At 43.9% G+C, this 22627-nt stretch overlaps 1 protein-coding gene across 1 annotated transcript in view; it reads left to right on the forward strand.

Annotated features, from left to right (window-relative positions):
- cyp26b1 (cytochrome P450, family 26, subfamily b, polypeptide 1) overlaps positions 1–22627 on the forward strand; it is a 38001-nt gene that overhangs the window by 11485 nt on the left and 3889 nt on the right. The window contains exons 2-6 of the mRNA XM_079672383.1: positions 7269–7493; positions 16492–16610; positions 16837–16993; positions 17623–17778; positions 19414–19695. Coding sequence (XP_079528509.1) covers positions 7269–7493; positions 16492–16610; positions 16837–16993; positions 17623–17778; positions 19414–19695 — 939 coding nt within the window. The remainder of the gene's footprint in view (positions 1–7268; positions 7494–16491; positions 16611–16836; positions 16994–17622; positions 17779–19413; positions 19696–22627) is intronic.

The raw sequence follows: 22627 nt of genomic DNA on the forward strand, positions 1-22627 counted from the left end.
TTTCTTTTTCTACCTTAAAGTCAATGGGCGAGAACATCTCACAACAACCTAGTTTTTGATTTGCCCTGTGCGCTCGCTAGCTGGAGGCAAGAAGAAGGTAGGGAAGTTTAGTTTGTAAGAGATTTATGGTGAATTTAGATTCATCGTGAAGTCTTTATGCCGTTAATTTAAATATGGCGAGAAGCTTTTGTTGCACGCCATCCACTCGATGGCCTAAAGTAAAACATACTGTACATGCAAGTAAAATAAGCTTAACACTATAAGAGAGATATATAATGTAGAAGATTACTGCAGGTTCATATAATATAAAATATGTTCAAATATTCAATTGTATTAAGAGTTAAGGCGCCGAACTACACACACAATTATTGCGTTTTGAATTTGAGAATAGCGTCAGGTTACTATAACTTGTGGAAAGTTACAGAAGCATGCTTACGACGCTTAATGTAATGTAAAGGTATTATTTTAGGCAAATAAAAACCTTATATGTTTTATTTTGAAGTTATTTCTGTTTAAATCGATTTCAATAAAATGGTGTTATTGGCGTTGAATTTTCAAAATCTTATTGTAAAGGCGAACACAAAAAGTGACTATTTTTATTTATGTACACTTTGAGCGCTTATCATGTTATAGGGGAACCCACATGAAAACCAAAAACAGTTTTACGAGGCATCTCATTCGCAGATATTTTGCAGAAAATTGCAGCGATGAAAGAAGTATAAGTGAAATAGTTGCAGTAACAGTAAGGCTGCTCGATTATGGCAGAAATCATAATCTCGATTATTTGGGTCAATAATTGATATCACGATTATTAAAAACGATTATCCATTTACTTTGAAAACATCCATTTATTGGAGAAAAAAAATGTCAACAGTATGTTTTTAACAGTTGATTACCTTGAACCTTATGTATAACTCAACTGAAAAACCAATAAAAAAAATAAAAAAATAAATAAAGCAATAAAAAAATTATCATTTTATTTCAATTACGTTGTTTTCGTAATCGTTGCAAGCCATAATCGTAATTGCGATTAAAATCCGATTAATTGAGCAGCCCTAAATCCATGTAACGCTGTAGTTTAACAATGAAAAGCACAAACTCTCAACTCTTTGATTTCTGCTTTTGTCCAACGATTAATCACATGAACAAGTACACACACACACACACACACACACACACACACACACACACACACACACACACACACACACACACACACACACACACACACACACACACACACACACATACACACCCCCCCCACACACACACACACACATCATGTTTGGTGGCTCCACATGCAGCTTGTACTTCTATCAGTTGCTAGGTAATACATCCAGGAGAAAAAAAAGCCCTAAAACGTGTATGCCCTCCATCATTAAGAGAGCCCTCTTTATGGTTTTCAGCTCGGATCAGAGTCTGCTGCCGTGACCCGGCGCTAAAAATCAGCCGTAATGCTGCGGTGGCAATTTTGGTTTCTGGGTTTTGGGGTTTTTGTGCAAAACTGAGCGAGTGTTTACAGCTAAAGACTCCCAACTCGCTTCACTACAGTTTGGAGAAGGAAAGTGTGTTTCAGTCTGCGCAATCAGTGTGAAGCTGTGACGCCTGCGTCTCCGTGGCGACGTCTACGCCACCGGGTGTGTGTGTGTGTGTGTGTGTGTGTGTAGTAATCCGTTATGCTGTATGTACGTGTTCTCCTGCAGGAGTAGTGTGGCGTCATTACATCACAACTTTTCCATGCTCGCTCTGTCTGTGTGTGTGTGTGTGTGTGTGTGTGTGTCTCTCTGTGTGTGTGTGTGTGTGTGTGTGTGTGTGTGTGTGTGTGTGTGTGTGTGTGTGTGTGTGTTTGGGAGGGAAGAGGGGGGTGTACACTTCTCACCTTTTACACTGAATGTCATCCAGACCACACCCCTGGCACACACACATGACTTTAGTGTAACTTTTTTGTCCGACCGACGCACAATTATTTTCCCGGGGACTTAAGACGAATGAAACCATCGGTATGCTGCCAAAATGTGTGTGTGAAAAGAAAATAGAGAGGAATGGAAAGAGGAAAAGTATGAAGAGACGCTCATAATGCACGTAGTAGCACACGCACACACACATACACACACACACACACACACACACACACACACACACACACACCAAATAAGTACACAATCGACCCAATCTGATGCTGTGTCTTGGAGTGTGAAAGGGAGCCTTGTCTCACTGACTGAGGAACTCCCTTCGAATTGGACTGTGTGTGTGTGTGTGTGTGTGTGTGTGTGTGTGTGTGTGTGTGTGTGTGTGTGTGTGTGTGTGTGTGTGTGTGTGTGTGTGTGTGTGTGTGTGTGTGTGTGTGTGTGTGTGTGTGTGTGTGTGTGTGTGTGTGTGTGTGTGTAAGCAGACCTGCCAGGCAGACATACTAAACCACTCTACATCCATGTGGCAGCAAAATGTAGCTTGGAAAACAACCCACCTCTTATACACACACACCCCGAGGGCTCCAGAGGCCAGTCGGCGACCTGGTGTGTGTGTGTGTGTGTGTGTGTGTGTGTGTGTGTGTGTGTGTGTGTGTGTGTGTGTGTGTGTGTGTGTGTGTGTGTGTGTGTGTGTGTGTGTGTGTGTGTGTGTGTGTGTGTGTGTGTGTGTGTGTGTGTGTGTGTGTGTGTGTGTGTGCATGCCACAGTAAAAAAAGGAAGTGTACAGGAGCTGTGAAAACAGTTCAGGTCAACAGTTTGGGCCTAGACAGGTCGACCGGGAGAGAAAAAGAAACCGACATTTGCAAAGGTGAAGGATAGAAATGTAGCTCACTGGACATTTAGGTGGTTATTCCCAGCAACTATGATGAGAGTGAACGGCAGAAAATGAAGTCTGCCATCCAAACGTCAGGTTTAAAAGTCCAGTTTTCCTTAAAAAGATTAAATAACGGTTGCTTTTCAGTCGTCATTTTGCATTGTCTCTCAAGAGAAATGCTGTCTTTCTACAACTACAGGATCAAACCGTAGACCAGAATGTATTGCAGCTGCAACAAAATATCCTTATTAAGCAAAACCCCGAAAACACAAATCTCCAAAAAGCACAGCGTAGATAAAATAATGTCAACACCTCGTGAAAAGGGCTCAACATCTGAAGTAGCTTAAGCTCAGTGACAAACTACAGCCGCAGAGCCGGGCAGAATGCTAATTAGCATCATCTATAAAAGCAGTCTGGCAATCAAGAGTTTTCAAAGAAACATGAAGCAGCAGAGAGGCTGGAGCATCTGTGCTCAATTTGGGCCGAGTTCACACAGAGAGACGTTATGATGTGAGGAAGCAGAAGGAGATGCAACGAGAAGAAAATAGGTGACAGAAAAGTCAAATGAAGTTGTGTCACCTCACCGTTTAAACATTGATATGAAAACCAGCTGCATAAAATAACGTCGATGGATGATTTCGAAAAAAATCATGACAAATTTTTCTACGTCCGTCGGCATCGTTGTAAATATTCCCACTTCCTCCGATACGTTTGGAATGATGGACGTTGGGGAAGGATGGCGGTTATTTCAAATGAACGACGGTTAGCGTTAGGGAGGGTCGTGGTTATAAAAAAAGCAAACGTTTATTTCAGGCTTGTCACGGGGGGATTACATTCGGTCTCGTCCACACCCTCACTTTCCACACATTTATAGGTAAACCGTGAAGTGTGTAATTGTCAAATAGGGGCGTCATTCTTGGCGATACTTGACTAAACTAAAATATGGTAGAAATGTACAAAATAAAAAAACATTTCAGCAGTATTTCAAAGTGTAAGTGTTTTCATTATTTACGGTAGTCAAAAAGACACAAGGCAGAAAGGAGACAGTTCATTGTTTCAATATAGCCTGACTGCATTCTTACTTTAAGGCCAATTCAAGGATTTACACACATGCTGATTTCCTTTCTAACTCATAAAGACAGTAGCGGGTATTAATCGTACGATCCACATGATACAAACGTGATAAAGATAAGAAGAAATAAGAACAGATGTTGAATGTGCACCAAAAGCTATAGTCTTTGAAGGACTCGTATCAGCTACTTAGATTCTGTTACTTACATGTTATTGTATTAAACGTGTTCACTGGCCACAGATTAAACCTGAATCACTGAGGATATGTTTGCAGCTTTAGTGGGAAGCTGAGAAATATGAAGCGATGTTTGTGCACACACACTGCTGTGAGAGGTGTGTCTCCAACAGGAAACAAACTACCTGCTAAAATTAGTCCCAGAAAGAGCTCTGCATTCACACACTTACTGCACACATCTGAACACACACACACACACACACACACACACACACACACACACACACACACACACACACACACACACACACACACACACACACACACACACACACACACACACACACACGTCACACACACACACACACACACACACACACACACACACACACACACACACATACACACACACACACACACACACACACACACACACACACACACACACACACACACACACACACACACATACACACACACACACACACACACACACACACACACACACACACACACACACACACACACACACACACACACACACACACACACACACACACATACGGAGGCTTTCCAGTAGTCTAAGGGTTACAGTAGCTCCTAATGTGAATTCCCTTCTGAATAAAAGGGAAAAAATTAAGAGGAAAGTTTGCTTACACACATATTTTTTTTTAAAAAGCACTCGAAGAAAATACAGAAATGAGAGACATGTGGGACTAAAGTGTTTTACAGCAACTCATAGTACTGCTTCTCTGGCGCGTATGTTTACATATGTCACCCGTGTGTGTGTGTGTGTGTGTGTGTGTGTGTGTGTGTGTGCTTCATAGTCGTACATAGCTCTTTCCCCAGGAGTAAACTGGGGTCAAACCAGTTAGTGTTGTCACGGCAATTTGCAGTTAGGCCTCTGCGTGTTTGTTTGCACAGTTTTTTTTGTACGTTTTTATGAATTTGCAGTATGTGTGTAGCCAAACATGCATGTGTGTTTTTACTGTATGTGTGTGTGTGAATGATGTGTTTGTCTGCCAGTGTGTGTGTGTGTGTGTGTGTGTGTGTGTGTGTGTGTGTGTGTGTGTGTGTGTGTGTGTGTGTGTGTGTGTGTGTGTGTGTGTGTGTGTGTGTGTGTGTGTGTGTGTGTGTGTAACACAGTAAGCTGCCCTCAGGCTGATATATATTCTTTTCACTCAAACAGCCCATTTACAGTTCTGGGGTCGGCTCCCTCTCGCTCTGCCGTGACCCGGACCGTTTAGAGGTCAGCGTCAAAGCTGAACTCGGGTCAGATCGCTAACTGACTCCAGCTCCGCTCCTCTGGGGTTTACTGACAGCCAGGCTGCTCAAACTGTGGCGGGAGGGCCCGGAAATGGGCTGTACGGCTTCTTCTAGTGGGTCCGAGTGGAACAAATTGAGCCAAAATGTTTTTCTGAAAGGTATTCAGCGAGAAATCCGGACAACTTGTAAAAAGTAGCAAGTGAAGTTTAGCATCCACTGCTAAACGCTAATTCCTTTGATAATTCTGTGCTCCATTTCCTCAATATCAGCTGTCATTGTTGGTCTTCCCCCTCTGATAGCATCAACCAAGGATGTCATAGTTGTGATAATAGTCAAGATAACATCAAAACGACTGGCCACATTTCAACAAAACTCGTTGAAAGGCTGAAGATGGGGGAAGGACGAACCCATCAAATGTTGGAGCAGATTTGAGTAAAGAGGGCGAATACACAAATGATTGTTGGGATGTCATGGCCTTGTTGTGCCTTTTGGCTTTCTTTCTTGGGTTGTCTGTAAAGTTCCTGTCTATCATTCATTTGGTACTTTTGATTGACGTTTAAACGGAGGCTGCAATCGATCAGGGAACACATCTAAATCTGATCCTATATTCCTTTCCTATCTTGATGCCATATCACATTTACTGTACTTGAAGTTGTTTGGAGAACCTTTGTCCTGACCTCTTCATTGGTCGATGTTAAATCTGAACTCAGATCAGGTCCTGAAGGCATGCTGAATCAGCTTTCATTGAATTAACCTGGTGTTTATACGGGGCTTCTTAAACATCTGCAGTTCTGTTGGGAACATCAGTAACTTTTAGCATGTGGGGGCTCAGCAGAAAACGTCTGTTTGGGCCCCAAACCACAGAGAGAGAAAATACTTTCTGAGAGCTTTTAGAGGTGAAGATCAAAGCTGGGGAGAAGGTCAGGTCCTAAAGGCTCCTTTAAAGTAATAGCAAGCATTAAAAATCAGTCGTAAGAATTGCTGCAGAGCTTAAACTTGAAAGGTTTTGGTCACTTTTCTGTCTGGTTCGCAAAATACTGTTGGCGTCATTTGGCGGCTTGTAGAGTGAGTTTTAGTAAGATGTGATGGGAAGAAAGAGGAGAATGATGATGATGATGATGATTGTCTAGCTTTACAAAGCATCCTTAAAAAGGAACAGAAAGCAAAAGCAAGCAGACCTCGGAGAAGTCCTTCTTTTACACACTTCTGGCACGTTTTTCCTGATTCCAATTGAGCAAAAGAAAGGTCAAGATCAAGACATCGAATCATTTGTAAGGAGATGATTGGGATCTCCATTTACTGAAGGGATAAGAAAAGTGTTTCTCTAACGTCAGCTGAAGTGTTTGGGGATTTCCTCTCACACCTTTTCTCTGCTGGTAAAGGGAAATTCCACCTTTCAGCAAAACTCATATCATTTCCTTAAAGTCTTACTCAACCTTTACAAGCAATTCATCGCTTTCTTAAAGCTTCCAAGACTTAATTGTGTATCTTCTCGTGTAAATACAGACTTTTATGAAGTGAATAAGCCGTGTGAATGACAGTAATTCGTATCAGACTTTGTGGGATTAAAGAATGAAAAAGCGTCAGATGGATAGGCTTAAAAATGGAGATCTGAATACCAGAAATCAATTGACGATGAAGCTACTTTTGGTCTTGATAATTAACCCTCCCACACTCACACTTAGTAGATTAGTAATCAAACCCTCAATCTCTTTAAAAATGTTACATGTTGACATTTTAACGTCATCTCCGTCTATCGTTTTGGTTTGCATTAATAATTCGTCCATTAGTCTTTCATCCCAGTGACCAGTGACTGATAACCTTTCTACCCTCTTCACGTTAATATATGTATCCAGTTGAAACTGTCTCCGAAAGTTATTTTTACCCCACATCTCTTGAATAATCCAGCACTTCTTTGTACTCGTTGAAACCCTTTCAACTCAACGATTAATATTCACGTCTTCTCTCCGCCTAGGGTTCGGGTTTCCATTCGTCACGGAGACAGAAGTACGGCAACGTGTTCAAGACCCATCTGCTCGGCCGGCCTCTGATCCGAGTGACGGGTGCAGAGAACGTGCGTAAAATTCTGATGGGCGAACACACGCTGGTGACCACGGACTGGCCTCAGAGCACCGCCACGTTGCTGGGACCAAACTCTCTGGCCAACAGCATCGGAGACATCCACCGCAAGAGGAGGAAGGTCAGGAAACAACCAGATTATCAAATACACACACATGCACACGCTGAGATTGTCGTTTCTTCAAAGGGTTAGGGTAAAAATTGTATTAATACGATACGATAATACTTCAATGGTCAAATCAAGTTAGAAATGTCAACGCATTTCATGAATGAATGAACGCTTCAAAAGACCTTTAGAAGTCATATTCGACTGATCCTTTGATCGAAAATCATCCATGTAGGGTTCAAAGATATATCGAGCAAAGTTTAAATCTTGCACACGCTGGGAGTGGTGTTTCTTACGAGGGTTAGGGTACACATGGTATCAAGCGTCTTCTTTGACAAGCATTTCATGAATGAATGAAAGGTCGTTGTTTTCCCTAGAAGTCATATTCCACTGATCCTTAGATACTCAAATACACACGTTGGGATTGGTGTTTCTTACGAGGGGACGGGAAGAGAATTAAGCATTTGTTGAATGAATGAATGAACCCTTCAAAAGGTCGTTCTTTTCTGTCGAAGTCAGGCAAATTCTTACTGGGTATATTCCACTGATCCTTTGATCGAGAATCATCCATGTTGGCTTCAAAGACAGATCGAACAACGTTTAAATCTTGGTCTTTTTTTGTTCGATACAAACACAACGGTATTTGCGCACAAATTCCGTATAATGTTTCCGCACCATTATACGTTTTGAAGCTTATTTATCATAAAGTTTGTAGTTATTAATACGTACTAGATACCATATACTGTGGAACATTTCACAGAAATCGATTTCATGTTTTGAAGACGCTATGTAACGTACAGTTGAGACAGATACAAAAACACACACACACACACATGCACTTAGATAAAGGTGTCCACTGTCAAAAGCACTGGAGTCTTCTGCTACACAACGAGGTAGGACAAACACACACACACACACACACACACACACACACACACACACACACACACACACACACACACACACACACACACACACACACACACACACACACACAAACACACACACACACACACACACAGAAAGAGAGTATCAGTGTAAAGCTATACCGTCTTATCAGCAGCGTCCTGGCTACTGAAGCGTGAGAACGGACCCTCCATCTCTTCCTTTCTCCCCTCATTTACATGGAGGGAGAGAGAATCACCCGTTATTTAGGTCGCCATTTTCCTTTTTTAGCTTCTTATCTCCACCGCCTTTTCCCAGTTCCTCTGATATTCTGACTATAATATACATATCTCTCTTTCTTTATTTACTTCTCAGTCTTTTCTCGAGAGCCTTTTTTGACCTCATGTCTTTCTTTGCTTCCTTTTGCTGTCTCTCTTTTCCGTGCCAGGACCATTTCAGGTAATCAGCCACTTACCTCTCCCTCCTATTATCCGTTATCCCCGGGGCACATACCTTCCCTAACTCGCTCTCTCTCTTTCCCCCCCCCCCCCCCCCCACACACACACACACACACACACACACATTTGAAGCACGTACACACCAAGTCACAGATGAACACACCCATACAAATGTCAGAAACGTTAGTGTGAGTCAGTCTGTAGTTTGTCTCTCTCAGCAGGGAGGAGAGAGGAAGGCGGGAGATTATTATTATTATCAATATCTTTTTTTTTTGCCAGTGGAAAGTGAGGGGTCGGCTGGGTCTAATCTAGGCTCTGATCCCCTCTCCTCTCTGGAGACCCCCGCACTAACCTCATGTAATGACCCCTGATTAGGAAGGCTGCCTCCAACACAGCACAAAGAGGGGCTTTCTGTGGGGGCCCAACACACACACACACACACACACACACACACACACACACACACACACACACACACACACACACACACACACACACACACACACACACACACACACACACACACACACACACACACACACACACACACACACACACGAAAGCATAGTATGTACACACACCTGAACCTCCACTGCTCTCAACCCCACCAGTAACATAGAGGAGAATATGGTCAGTAATGTTTGTTATAGTCGAATTAAATATACTTCTGAAGTGCCTGTGATTCTGCCCATGACCCCTGACCCCTGACCCCTGGTGAGGCAAAAGGAAAGAGGTTTTCCGCATAGAGGTCAAGGGATGAGGTATTATATTACAGAGTTTGACTGTATCGGCTTCTTTTCAAGACACATTTCATCCAGTTTGAATGCAAGCGTCTGCATTTCCTTCAAGTCTTTAAATACATGTTTAAGTTTGTTTGGAAGAAACAGAAGAAGAGGGAGAAAGTTAGTATGAGTCGTGTCCTGGAAAATGAACCAAAAAAGTGCAAAAAACATTCACATTAGTTTATTTAAGTCTATATATGTGTATGCAGATCGATAAGTGTGAGGTTTGCTGAACAGGATATCTGATCGTCAGAACAACGAGAGAGAGAGATAATGGCAAAGAGGGCAGTTGTCATATTTGGTTGAGAGTGTGTTTGTGTTTGGCAGCTCAATATCCTGTTTTCTGCACAGTCAAATAAAAGCCAACAGTAGAAGCGAAACATCGACTGGAAAGAAAGGAAAAGAGCGACCAGCTTACTGTCCGACCCAGTGGACCAGAACTGAAGAACGGTGCGTGCGTCTGCCCTCGTTGTGGTTTTTCTTTCGGAAAAACATTTTTCACCCAGAACATTAGCCTTTGGTGGATCGACAGAGCCAGCCAGTTTCCATACAAGCCAGTGTTAGGCTAGGAAACTAAGAGGAAGGACACTGCTTTTCCACTATGGGGCCAAACAGGACTCACACAGCATCCAAGTGTCTGACAAACAACTCCAAGCAAATGTATTTATTCAATTTTATCACTGTTTCCGCCTGATTAAAGCTTCAGTCTTGATTAACACGTTTTCTTTCTGCACTCAATTTCAACGCCTATGTGACAGAAAAAAATACTTCTCTTCTCTTATCAAGGAAAGGACAATAGCAGGAGTTACAAAAAGCAAATGTCACACACTAATGTTTTGGGAAACTGAAATACTTCTTTGGAACTGTTTACAGATTCAAGTCCAATCTCATTCACAGTAGTCATCAATATGGCTTGCATTTAAACCATGGAGTCTTCTTGAAACATTGGCAGAAAGAACAGAGGGATTTTTTACATTATTCAGATCCTTTTATTGTTGGATTGTATCCGAGGACTATTTTCTTCTGAGGTGACATTTGTCCTTACTTACTCTCCGATAATCATAATATTTGCTTATTAAGGACCCTTAGTCTAGCTTGCCAGGCAATACGAACTGACAAAACACACTGAAACTCCACTCCTATCAAGGAAATGACAATAGCAATGTCACACACCCCAAACTCCTGAGGCTTCTTTGGCTAATCTGCATGAACCGAAATATATACTTTTTGGATCCGTTTCCAGATTCAAGTCCATCAATATTGCTTGCATTTAAACAATGGAGAGCAGAAAAGAAACACTGGCATTTGACAGGATTCAGATTTGATGCTTAAGGACCCTTACATTAGCTTTCCAAGCAAAACACACTTTAAAGGTAGGGTATGCAAGTTTGAGAAACCGGCTCGAGATCGCTAGAATTTGAAAATACACGACCGGAGAAAATCTGCCACTTCCTTCCAGAGCCCCTCCTCCAACACACAGGAACGCGCACATGACCAATGAGGGCACGAGATAAGTTTGTGCACAGATGGAAGGCTGACAGGCAGGTAGGCCATCCAGTTACTTTAGCCGGCTCAGACGATTGGTCGTGCTTTTTACAGCACCACGGCTTCCACAGATGACATGTTGTTATGGATTTTTTGTCAGAGCACTTCAGATATTCATTGCTATCGGGATGTTAAGAGCATTCCATGGAATATAACAACAAGTGTATCTCGAGCCGGTTTCTCCAACTTACATACCCTACCTTTAAAGGTGAAGTAGTAAACAGTAACAGTAAGCCCCACATGACCTGCAGTGGAAAAATGTCGCTCTAAACTGAAACAACACGGAGAATCCAAGTTGGGCGCACTCATGCAAATACAGCATGTTGACAGTGGCAGCCAGCGCTTTATTTTCACCCTCCTGACATACCTCACTATTTCTCTTCTGTTCCTCCGCTGCACAAACTCTCCACACTTTCCTTCCCCCCCTTGTTTTTCTTTTTCTGGAACCGTCCCCCTATCCCTAAATTTAGGAAAAGGAGAAACACAGGCGGGGAAAACAGAGGGGGGGGAGATTGGAAAGGAATTTTAAAAAAAAGGACATGTGGTGGTATTTGAATTGCCATCTGCCTCAATTTAAGTGTCACGTTCAACCCGACATCCTCAACCTGTTTTATTTCAGACTGGTTTACATGCAGGCCGGTTTTCCTTTTCCTCTCTACTCTCGCACTGATAATCAGGGAGAAATAAAGGACAGCCATCAATGTAGTGGTGCTTTAAACAAGAGGTGTGTGTGTGTGTGTGTGTGTGTGTGTGTGTGTGTGTGTGTGTGTGTGTGTGTGTGTGTGTGTGTGTGTGTGTGTGTGTGTGTGTGTGTGTGTGTGTGTGTGTGTGTGTGTGTGTGTCATACTTTTCCGATTTTCGCGGGAGACTCCCGATTTCATTGCCCCTCTCCCGGTTTCCTCCCGGGGTCACATTTCTCCCGATTTCTGACAAAATCAGATTTACTCACGACTGATTCCACTCGGACTTCAAATACACCATTGTTTGGTTTCCATGGTAGCGCGTCTCTTTAGTAGCGCGAGCAACTGAACGTCTGAGAGGGTCTTCAGCATGGTGAGGAAGATTGTCACAGAAAACAGAACAAGAACCGACAACTCTAATCTGCTCACACCTTTCCTGTAAAATACAGGTCCAGCCCACACATAGTCTCCATCAAGGAGCTACAGACAGCAAGGCATTGCACTACAATAAGCATGTTAATGTTAATCTAACAGCTCCGGCGATCCACACCCACCCCCCTCGCGGTGGTTTTGAAATGCTCCCGTTTTCTGAGTTCTCAAGGTTGGCAAGTATGGTGTGTGTGTGTGTGTGTGTGTGTGTGTGTGTGTGTGTGTGTGTGTGTGTGTGTGTGTGTGTGTGTGTTGTGCTTCTGATCATCACCAGTAGAGGGCACTGCCATTTCTAGCTTAGCTGTCTACCCCCTCTTTACTCAGTATAACCAGTCACTAAAGTCACATTTAAATACAAAAATATACATGACTAGTGAATTGTCGTGGAGTGTAAATATAGTATTATATGTAGAGTTGAACATGCGGCAACATTTAAACTGTGTTAGTGTTCATTTGCAATAAAAAAGCCTGCAGTTCAGCGGATGTTTTGTTTTCATTTTGGACGTAATAGTCCGAGAAAACACAGAAGTAATGATGTTTGATGAATGCAAAGTCAACGTATTGGTGTAATGCAATGATACATAGCTATTCAAGTTACTTTGATATACTTTAATGGAGCACCTGAGGTAGTTTTGCGTTATTTCTCTGCATTAAATAAATGTTTGTGGATGTTAAAGAACACAAGGTGTAGTTCTGTTAACATGCCTTTAGATCAATAGCACGCTGAATGAATGTGAATGAGTAAATTTGGTGACCTTTTCATCTTAAACTCGCAGACAAAGCAAATCCTTTCCGATTCGAGGTGATGATCGAGACGGACGTATGGACTGCTTGTTTGACTAAGAGAAAGGAATAAAACGTATTTAAAAAAGGAAGAAGGGGCAGGGAGAGACGGGAAGAGGTGGGAGTAAAGAGAGAAGGAGAGAGAGAGAAGAATAAAGGAGTCTTTACATGTCTGTGGAACCAGCAGCTCGCAGCACTTTCACATAATTTAAGACATATGGACGTTATTAGGACGACCGTGTCTGTGTGTGTGTGTGTGTGTGTGTGTGTGTGTGTGTGTGTGTGTGTGAGAGAGTCTGGGTGTGTGTGTTTGCGCTGCAGGCTTCAGAAGACAGTCACGTTTTTGTGGTGCAGCAAAATGACCCAACAACCCTGTCCCAGAGTGACACGGCATATAAAAACATGAAGATAGATACCATAGTGTGTGTGTGTGTGTGTGTGTGTGTGTGTGTGTGTGTGTGTGTGTGTGTGTGTGTGTGTGTGTGTGTGTGTGTGTGTGTGTGTGTGTGTGTGTGTGTGTGAGTGTGTGCTAGTCTGACCTGTAGTTACCTTTCAGTCTTGGCGTCCCTTCACACACACACGGCGACTGACTGACTCACAGTAGCTCTGCGGCTATTTATGAATGTGTGTGTGTGTGTGTGTGTGTGTGTGTGTGTGTGTGTGTGTGTATGTGTGTGTGTGTGTGTGTGTGTGTGTGTGTGTGTGTGTGTGTTTGTGTGTGTAGGAATAGGCAAAGCACTCGCTCAAATTGACCAATTATGCATAATCCAGTGCAGACGGGTTAAATGGCTAAATTCACTACGTTAGACAACCTCTCTTTTGGCTTAGCCGATATTCCCCTGATCTTTCTGTATTATGTTCGTCTAGCCCTCAGGCGAGTGATCAACAAACAGCTGGCTCAGGAACAGATACATAGCTGAGTCATGGCTTCAAACCCCGTTAACGTGAACAGGCAATTGATTGGAAACTAATTCAATTATGAAATGACGGATTAACCAGTCAATTTTGTGAAGAAACCTCCAAAAATAAATGATTTCATAGCCCACTAAATCTCAAACAGCGCACCGAAACTGACCGCGTAACCATAGAAAGAGGTGACTGATGGACTATATAATCAGTTCAATGGCTCGTAAGACATGACTTGATTCAACCAACCTAATGGTTGACTAAGCAACCAACAAAGTGACAAACAAATATGACACGAGTAGACGTCCTTTTTTCGAGCCAATCCACCAAATATGAAACTTGGTATTACCGTGTGACCATAGTTAGCGTCATGGGACAATCAATGTCATTTTTTAAATACTAAAAGCCTCCAAATGCCTCCAAGTTTCATCCAATTCCAAAACAGGGGTGTCCAAAAGCCTAACCCTAGTTCTTATCCAATGGATGACCCCATGGTGACAAGCCAATCATATGTTGGCATTTATTCAGCACAAACGAAGAAGGGACAGCCTTGTGTTTGTTTCCGCAGCCTTGAGGTCAGATAGTGTGTGTAATCCCCTGTGGTCGAGGGGTGGAGAGCAGGTCATGTAAGCTGATCTGGGACCAACAGCCCCAGGGTGTGGCAGCAGAGGAAATGTAGTGCTGCTAACGTCTTAGAGCGCCCTGTGATCTGCACTAACCACTCCCTAACACACAGCATATATACACCCAATACAATGTAATGCACACATACACACACACACACACACACACACACACACACACACACACACACACACACACACACACACACACACACACACACACACACACACACACACACACACACACACACACACACACACACACACACACACACACACACACACACACACACACACACACACACACACACACACAGCACCAGCTCAGTGGACTATTGTTCATTCATACTGAGGGCGACGGAGGGAGGGAAGCAGGGTTTGAAGGGATGATGGGAGAGAGAGAGAGAGATGTAAAAAGGGCGAGAGGAGAAGTTGGAATAAGAGGAAAATGAGGTGGAGGACAAAATAAAAGTACGAGCGCCCAACTGATGGTTTAGTGGCTGAAGCATCGACCTCAGGAACCACATGTTGGGCTCAAATCCTTCTAGAAGCTCCTTTATTTCCTCTGAGACTCCATTATGTCTCTGTGAACACAAGCAAGAACACTTTGCCTTGCCATTTCAATGGATTACCTTATTGAGAACATATTGCAGATAAGTAATAAAGTGTGTTCCTTCTGCATGGTTAGGGTTATAGTACCGGTTCTTCTAAAAGGTTAATTCGTAGTTTATCTGCATGTTTCATAAAAGCCATAAAAAAGAACCCATAAAACAAATTGAGAAAAACCGCAGACGGGAAGCAATTATGAGTTTGGACAATGTGAGGGAGATCGTTAAATAAACAAAAACGTTAAAAAGTAATCGGACGGACATAATGTAAATGCAAAAGTTAATTGATACACCAGATCGTTAGAGAGAAGTTTTTATCTCCAAAGTATTTTCATTTCGCTGCGCAGATAACACAAACCATGTGTACCAGTGGCTTAGCTTGCTCTACATGTCCTTCCTGTGATCACTGATTGGATAGAACCTAGAATAGTAACTTAACTTGAAGTCCTCTACAGCTCAACCCTCTCAACAAATCATTGCTAAAATTCTTCGTGCTCATGACTAAAAGCTGACATTTCATCCACGTATAACTCAATGGATTATGACTGTGTTAATATAACCTGACTCGTGTCCAGTCTACTCAATGTTCTCCGCTTCTAAATCATTTTCAAGACTGTTTCTGGAGGGTAAATCAGAAGGAATGTTATTTGTCCAAACAACACTGACGACTGGTGACTGATTCCTACTAAGAAATACTCTGAACAGCCAGGAAATATTTAACTCTCCCCCCTCCTTCTCTCTTGCTCTTTCTGCCTGTCATTCTGCTTCTGCTGACTACAGGGGAAAACCTCCACAATGTATACGTCTCTGTAAAGAGGGGAGGGGGACGAATAAGGAAATGAATACACGATGGAAAGTCTTGTCTAGGTATAATTCGGGAGCGAGCGAAACGGATTAGAAAATGTGTCAGAGATGTGACAGAAGGGAAAAAGAGGGGGGGGGGGTACCTTAATCCAAGAATCAACATTTCAGCACGAGTGAAAGCTGAGTAAGTGACTTGCCATCAAAAGTTGTTTGTCATTGAATAATGCACATGTCAAATGATGATGGGCACTCAATGAAAGTGTGTTATATAGAATAAACATTGACTTTAGTTCATGTGATGAAAGCGTTCATTTAAATATCACAGCCCTCTGCCATCTGTTCATACACGCTGTCAGTCACGGTTTCCCACACCGTGCTTGCACTCGTTCAAAGAAATGTCTCTAAAAATGCTTGTGCCAAGTCGTACAACTTAATGATCATTCCATGAAAGTCCTTGTTGATCTGTTTCGGTATATCTGAAACGATGTGTCTGTTGCTCTGTCTGTGCAGGTGTTTGCCAAAGTGTTCAGCCACGAGGCCTTGGAGTCCTACCTCCCCAAAATCCAGCAGGTCATCCAGGACAGTCTTCGAGTGTGGAGCTCCAACCCCGAGCCCATCAACGTCTACAGGTACACCGACCGTCCAGAGTAGAAACGCATTCATAAGGGATAGACATGTCATTGCGGTTGCACTTAAACATTGGGTAGGTTCATTGCTACAAGAAGAAACGCACGAAGAGACTGTTGTGAATAAAGCAAAACGTTATCAGCGTTAGGGATGGGGTGCAAAAGTGAATACAAGTCAGGGTCTACCCATAGATACGATTGAGGTCCTAATGTGTTGTTCTTCCTCCAGGGAGAGCCAGAGACTGTCGTTCACGATGGCGGTGAGGGTGCTGCTGGGATTCAGGGTGTCGGAGGAGGAGATGAGGCATCTGTTCTCCACTTTCCAGGACTTTGTTGACAACCTCTTCAGCCTGCCTATAGACCTGCCCTTCAGCGGGTACAGGAAGGTATGTGTTGACAACCTCCTGTCTGGAACAAAAGCACACTAGTTAATGTGGTTTGGGTTCACACAAAGCATTGGTTTAAATCAATCTACGTTTGTATAAAGGTTGGTAGCTAATGATTACATACGTGACTATTATTTATTTAACAGGGACAGTGCACACTAATCAACATTTATGTGAATGTGCCAAGAGGCTATTTTTCATTTGCAGTCCTTTGACAGATTTTGTAAGTCAACCTACAGACAAATGTCATTTTACACAAGTAAATACAATCAGATAAAAACATGTAACACACACGTTCCATGCTCTCTTGAGAAATCTGATGTACAGATGTATCTGTCGATTGAATGTTTCTCATAATTGTGTCATTATGCTGCCGTTAAATCCGTGTACGTAAATCCGTGTACGATACCTCTGTGGAACTGGCTTCTTTTGGATTTAAAATCAAACTAGTAAAAAGTTTGGGAGCTAATGATTCCACTTCTATCCAGGAAGGTATCTAATGACAAACTCATGTCTGGACCAAAAGCTAGTTTACGTGTTTTGGGTACATACAAAGCATGAGATGTGTTTAAATCAATCTATGTCTGTGTAAAGGTTGGTAGCTAATGATAACATGTCTTTCCTCACAGGGTATCCGAGCACGAGACGCCCTGCAGAAAAGCATAGAAAAGGCCATCAGAGAGAAGCCGTTGTGTTCCCAGGGGAAGGATTACAGCGACGCACTCGACGTCCTGATGGGGAGCGCCAAGGAAAACGGCACAGAGCTCACCATGCAGGAACTGAAGGTAACGCATAGAAATCACCTGAGCGCGCGGGGGGGGGGTTGGGGGGGATGCAAACATGTGCTGGAGAGAAGCCAGACGCACAAGAAGCCACTCCATCACACAGCGTTAACACGTACAGCGCAGATCCACGCTCTGATGCTGTGTGTTCAAACAAACACACACATAGACCACACTCACTGTTTACCTAGCAAAGTGCTGCCAAAGGGAATCCGTCTTGGCTGACGGAACACACACACACACACACACACACACACACACACATACACACACACACACACACACACACACACACACACACACACACACACACACACACACACACACACACACACACACACACACACACACAATTAGCATAATCTCTCCTACAAATCATCTTGGCATCATAACCAACTTATGATATACAGCTATATGTAAAATATGACTGCAGGGATGCTAAGTTGATGCCTGTAGGCAGACGGTAACAGAATCAGAATCACACACACACACACACACACACACACACACACACACACACACACACACACACACACACACACACACACACACACACACACACACACACACACACACACACACGTTCGTAGACAGGCACACCCTCTATTTACCTATTAAAGTAATTCTGAGGAATTCTGTGGAAACTCAACTCTCGCTGCCTCTTTTTCGCTCACTGTGGTTTCTGGGTTAAGTCCAGGGCCAAAAATAAGTCAACACTCCCCCTGCTAGGGGTCTGAAAGAGGCCTCCTGTACGCACACACTCACACACACATACAGTATATAAATACACACACAAAGTGAACTGGGGAGCCCCTGTCGCAGGGGCCCATGCTGAAGCACTCTCCTGCAGTTTTTCTGACGCAAGCATTTACAACACACTCAAGTAGGCGGAGGCAAAGATGTGTTTTGACACTGATGATGGCATATCAGGGGCTCATAATGATGTTATTTGGGTGGTGTTATTTATTCCACTACCTTCAAAGTGCACCAACTGTTGTTATTGGACTGGAACTCCATATTTCCAAGTACGCTACTTTTTAGGAATGAAAAACATCATACTTTTATTGTGTATTGGTCATTATGAAACAAATGGCAGGCAGGAGGTGTGGGGTAATGGTTTTGTGCCAAAGGTAAAGTGAGGTCCAAGGTTGAGTTTGCTTCACAATATTTCATACGTTCAAAAGAAATCAAAACGCCGCTGACAACATGCTGGGTGTGAAAAACTGTTAATGTTCGGTTACATATTGCGTAAAAAGTAATGGTGGCTATGGCTGGACATTTGGCTGATATTCACCCTCAAACTTTAGCTTACAATATTACCTTTTAGTAAATATGGCCACTGTCTGGACCCTTTACTCAAGTGCCCCTCAGAAGCAAAGCCAGAATACAGTTTGAGTCAACTCAAATGCTCTCTTGCAGTTATGTTTTCAGTGAACATGTGTGCTCATGCCAAATGACACTTTACTTTCAATATATTTGACTGGCTTTACCCACAAGAGTGGTGAATAGTTATAGGAACCGATATGTGTTCAGAGGCTGTATCAAGAACGCTTCAGTGGTTGCACGATCATAAACAAAGCAGACATGTTCTCAAAACAGTGCACTAACACACCTTCTTTCTCCTCCACCTTCCCACAGGAGTCCACTATCGAGCTGATCTTTGCCGCCTTTGCCACCACGGCCAGTGCGAGCACCTCACTAATCATGCAGCTCCTCAAACACCCTACCGTCCTGGAGCGCCTGAGGGAGGAGCTGAGGGTCCGGGGGCTTCTACACAATGGCTGCCTTGTGCCCGGAGAGCTGGGGCTGGACACCATCGTGAGCCTCAAGTACCTGGACTGTGTCATCAAGGAGGTGCTGAGACTCTATACCCCCGTCTCAGGGGCCTACCGGACCGCCATGCAGACTTTCGAACTCGACGTGAGTAGTCTATTAATACTTCTTAAATGTAGCCACTTAATCTGACGTTCATACAAAAAATAAAGAAGACCTTTGGAAGTCTGAGGAAGCTACCTCTAAACACAAAGATTTAAGTTCATATTTATCGAGGACAAAGTGCAGTCACGACGATTGACAGTCATATATGTGAAGCCGACAATTGAGCGGCCAGACCAAGTAAGGAGGAAGAGGCAGAACTTCCAAAAATACAACCCGGTGTGGGCATTTATTAAATTCGAGCACAGGACACAGCCTCAATCTGGCTGTTCCCGTGAGCACAGTCACCAGCCAATAGGATCTCACACACACTACCAGCCCCAAAACAGACAGGGCAACAGAGCCTAAATACACACACACACACTAATCAGCAATTAGACACAGGTGGGGGGGGGGGGGGGGGGGGAGGGGAGGAGACAATACAGGGCACCAGGTGAACACAATCAACAGCAACAGACATGGGGGAAGGGGAACACTTTTAACATAAAACCAGCAAACAGAGACAGACAAACTAAAACACAGACAGATGAACACACTACATACATTTCGCCACCAACAAAGCTACACAATTCGTAACGGAGGCCGAGATCTATGGCCCCAAAGATCACCTCCGTTACAATATATATTTGCTGGTATGTTAGAAGATGAATGATGCCTTGTATAATAGAACATTCCCCAATGCTCGTAGACATACTGAAATCAGATTGTTTGCCAGATTCCAAAGTTTCTGGTCTTACAAGCTTGACGTTTCCAGATTCGGGAAAAACAACAACCGTGCTCAATTTCCGCGTTTGTTTTTGTCTTCCCAACAGATTACTGTAGCCCAGGGGTGTCAAACTCAAGGCCCGGGGGCCAGATCCGGCCCGCGACTCATTTTCTGTGGCCCCAGAAGAGCTTGCAAAGAATATAATATGTTTATTATACGGTTACATGCTATTTTACAGAAGCAGGTTGCCCATAAACTACATGTCCCACAATGCATCTCAAATGTGCCTTTTTTTCTTCAAAATATGCATTTTTTCTTACAATTTGCCTTTTTCTCAAAATGTTACTTTTTTTCTCCAAAATTTCACTTTTATATATTTTTTTTTCAGAATTTGGCTTTTCTTTTTAAATCATTTTGTGACATGCACACTGAAGAGACTTGCAATTATTTGCCCTAGACTTCTGCTTTCAGACGTAGTTAATTATGAAGTTATTACCGTTTCTGAAAATAATCCAATGCAGAGGCAATCATGTCATATAATACATTATGTTATATATATTAAATATTGTCAACTGATCACCATCTGGTGGTGAGTTGGGTCGAGTGGCGGGGGAAGCCTCTGGATAGACCTGGTAAGCCCAAACGTGTAGTTCGGGTGAACTGGGAACGTCTGGAGGAGGCCCAAGTTCAGGAGGCCTTCAACTCACACCTCCGGCGGAGCTTTTCGGGCATTCCTGTGGAGGTTGGGGACATTGAACCAGAGTGGTCGGTGTTCAAAGCCTCTATTGCCGAAGCCGCGGCGGGGAGCTGTGGTCTCAAGGTCCTATGTGCCTCAAGGGGCGGTAACCCTCGAACCTCCTGGTGGACACCGGTGGTCAGGGAAGCCGTCCAACTGAAGAAGGAGGCCTTCAGGGATTTGTTATCCCGGGGGACTCCCGAGGCAGTTGCAAGGTACCGACAGGCCCGAAGGGCAGCAGCCTCAGCCGTGGCCGAGGCAAAGCAGCGGGTGTGGGAGAAGTTCGGAGAAGACATGGAAAAAGACTTTCGGGCGGCACCAAAGTTGTTCTGGAAAACTGTCCGACACCTCAGGAGGGGGAAGCAGGGAACCATCCAAGCTGTGTACAGTAAGGATGGGACGTTGTTGACCTCAACTGATGGAGTGTTAGGGCGTTGGAAGGAGCACTTTGAGGAACTCCTGAACCCGACAACTCCGCCCTCTATGTTAGAGGCAGAGCTGGAGTATGAAGGGGGATCGACACCAATCTCCCGGGGGGAGGTCACTGAGGTCGTCAAACAACTTCACAGTGGCAAAGCCCCGGGGGTGGATGAGATCCGCCCAGAAATGCTGAAGGCTCTGGGTGTTGAGGGACTGTCATGGTTGACACGTCTCATCAACGTTGCGTGGAAGTCGGAAACAGTACCGAAGGAGTGGCAGACCGGAGTGGTGGTTCCCCTTTTCAAAAAGGGGGATCAGAGGGTGTGTGCCAATTACCGAGGCATCACACTACTCAGCCTCCCCGGGAAAGTTTACTCTAAGGTACTCGAAAGGAGGGTCAGGCCGATTGTCGAACCTCAGATTGAGGAGGAACAATGCGGATTCCGTCCTGGTCGTGGAACGACGGATCAGCTTTTTACTCTCGCAAGGATCCTGGAGGGTGCCTGGGAGTATGCTTATCCAGTCTACATGTGTTTTGTAGACTTGGAGAAGGCATATGACCGGGTTCCCAGGGAGTCACTGTGGGAGGTGCTGCGGGAGTATGGGGTGAGGGGGTCTCTACTCAGGGCCATCCAATCTCTGTACTCCCAAAGCGAGAGCTGTGTCCGGGTCCTCGGCAGTAAGTCGGACCCATTTCAGGTGAGGGTTGGCCTCCGCCAGGGCCGCGCTTTGTCACCAATCCTGTTTGTAATATACATGGATCGGATTTCGAGGCGTAGTCGTGGGGGAGGGGGTCTGCAGTTCGGTGGACTAAGGATTGCACCACTGCTTTTTGCAGATGATGTGGTTCTGATGGCTTCATCGGTCTGCGACCTTCAGAACTCACTGGATCGGTTCGCAACCGAGTGTGAAGCGGCTGGTATGAGGATCAGCACCTCCAAATCTGAGGCCATGGTTCTCAGCAGGAAACCGATGGACTGTCCACTCCAAGTAGGGAATGAGTCCTTACCCCAAGTGAAGGAGTTCAAGTATCTCGGGGTCTTGTTCTCGAGTGA

Source organism: Notothenia rossii (genome assembly GCF_949606895.1).
Source record: "Notothenia rossii genome assembly, chromosome: 3".
Classification (NCBI taxonomy): domain Eukaryota; kingdom Metazoa; phylum Chordata; class Actinopteri; order Perciformes; family Nototheniidae; genus Notothenia; species Notothenia rossii.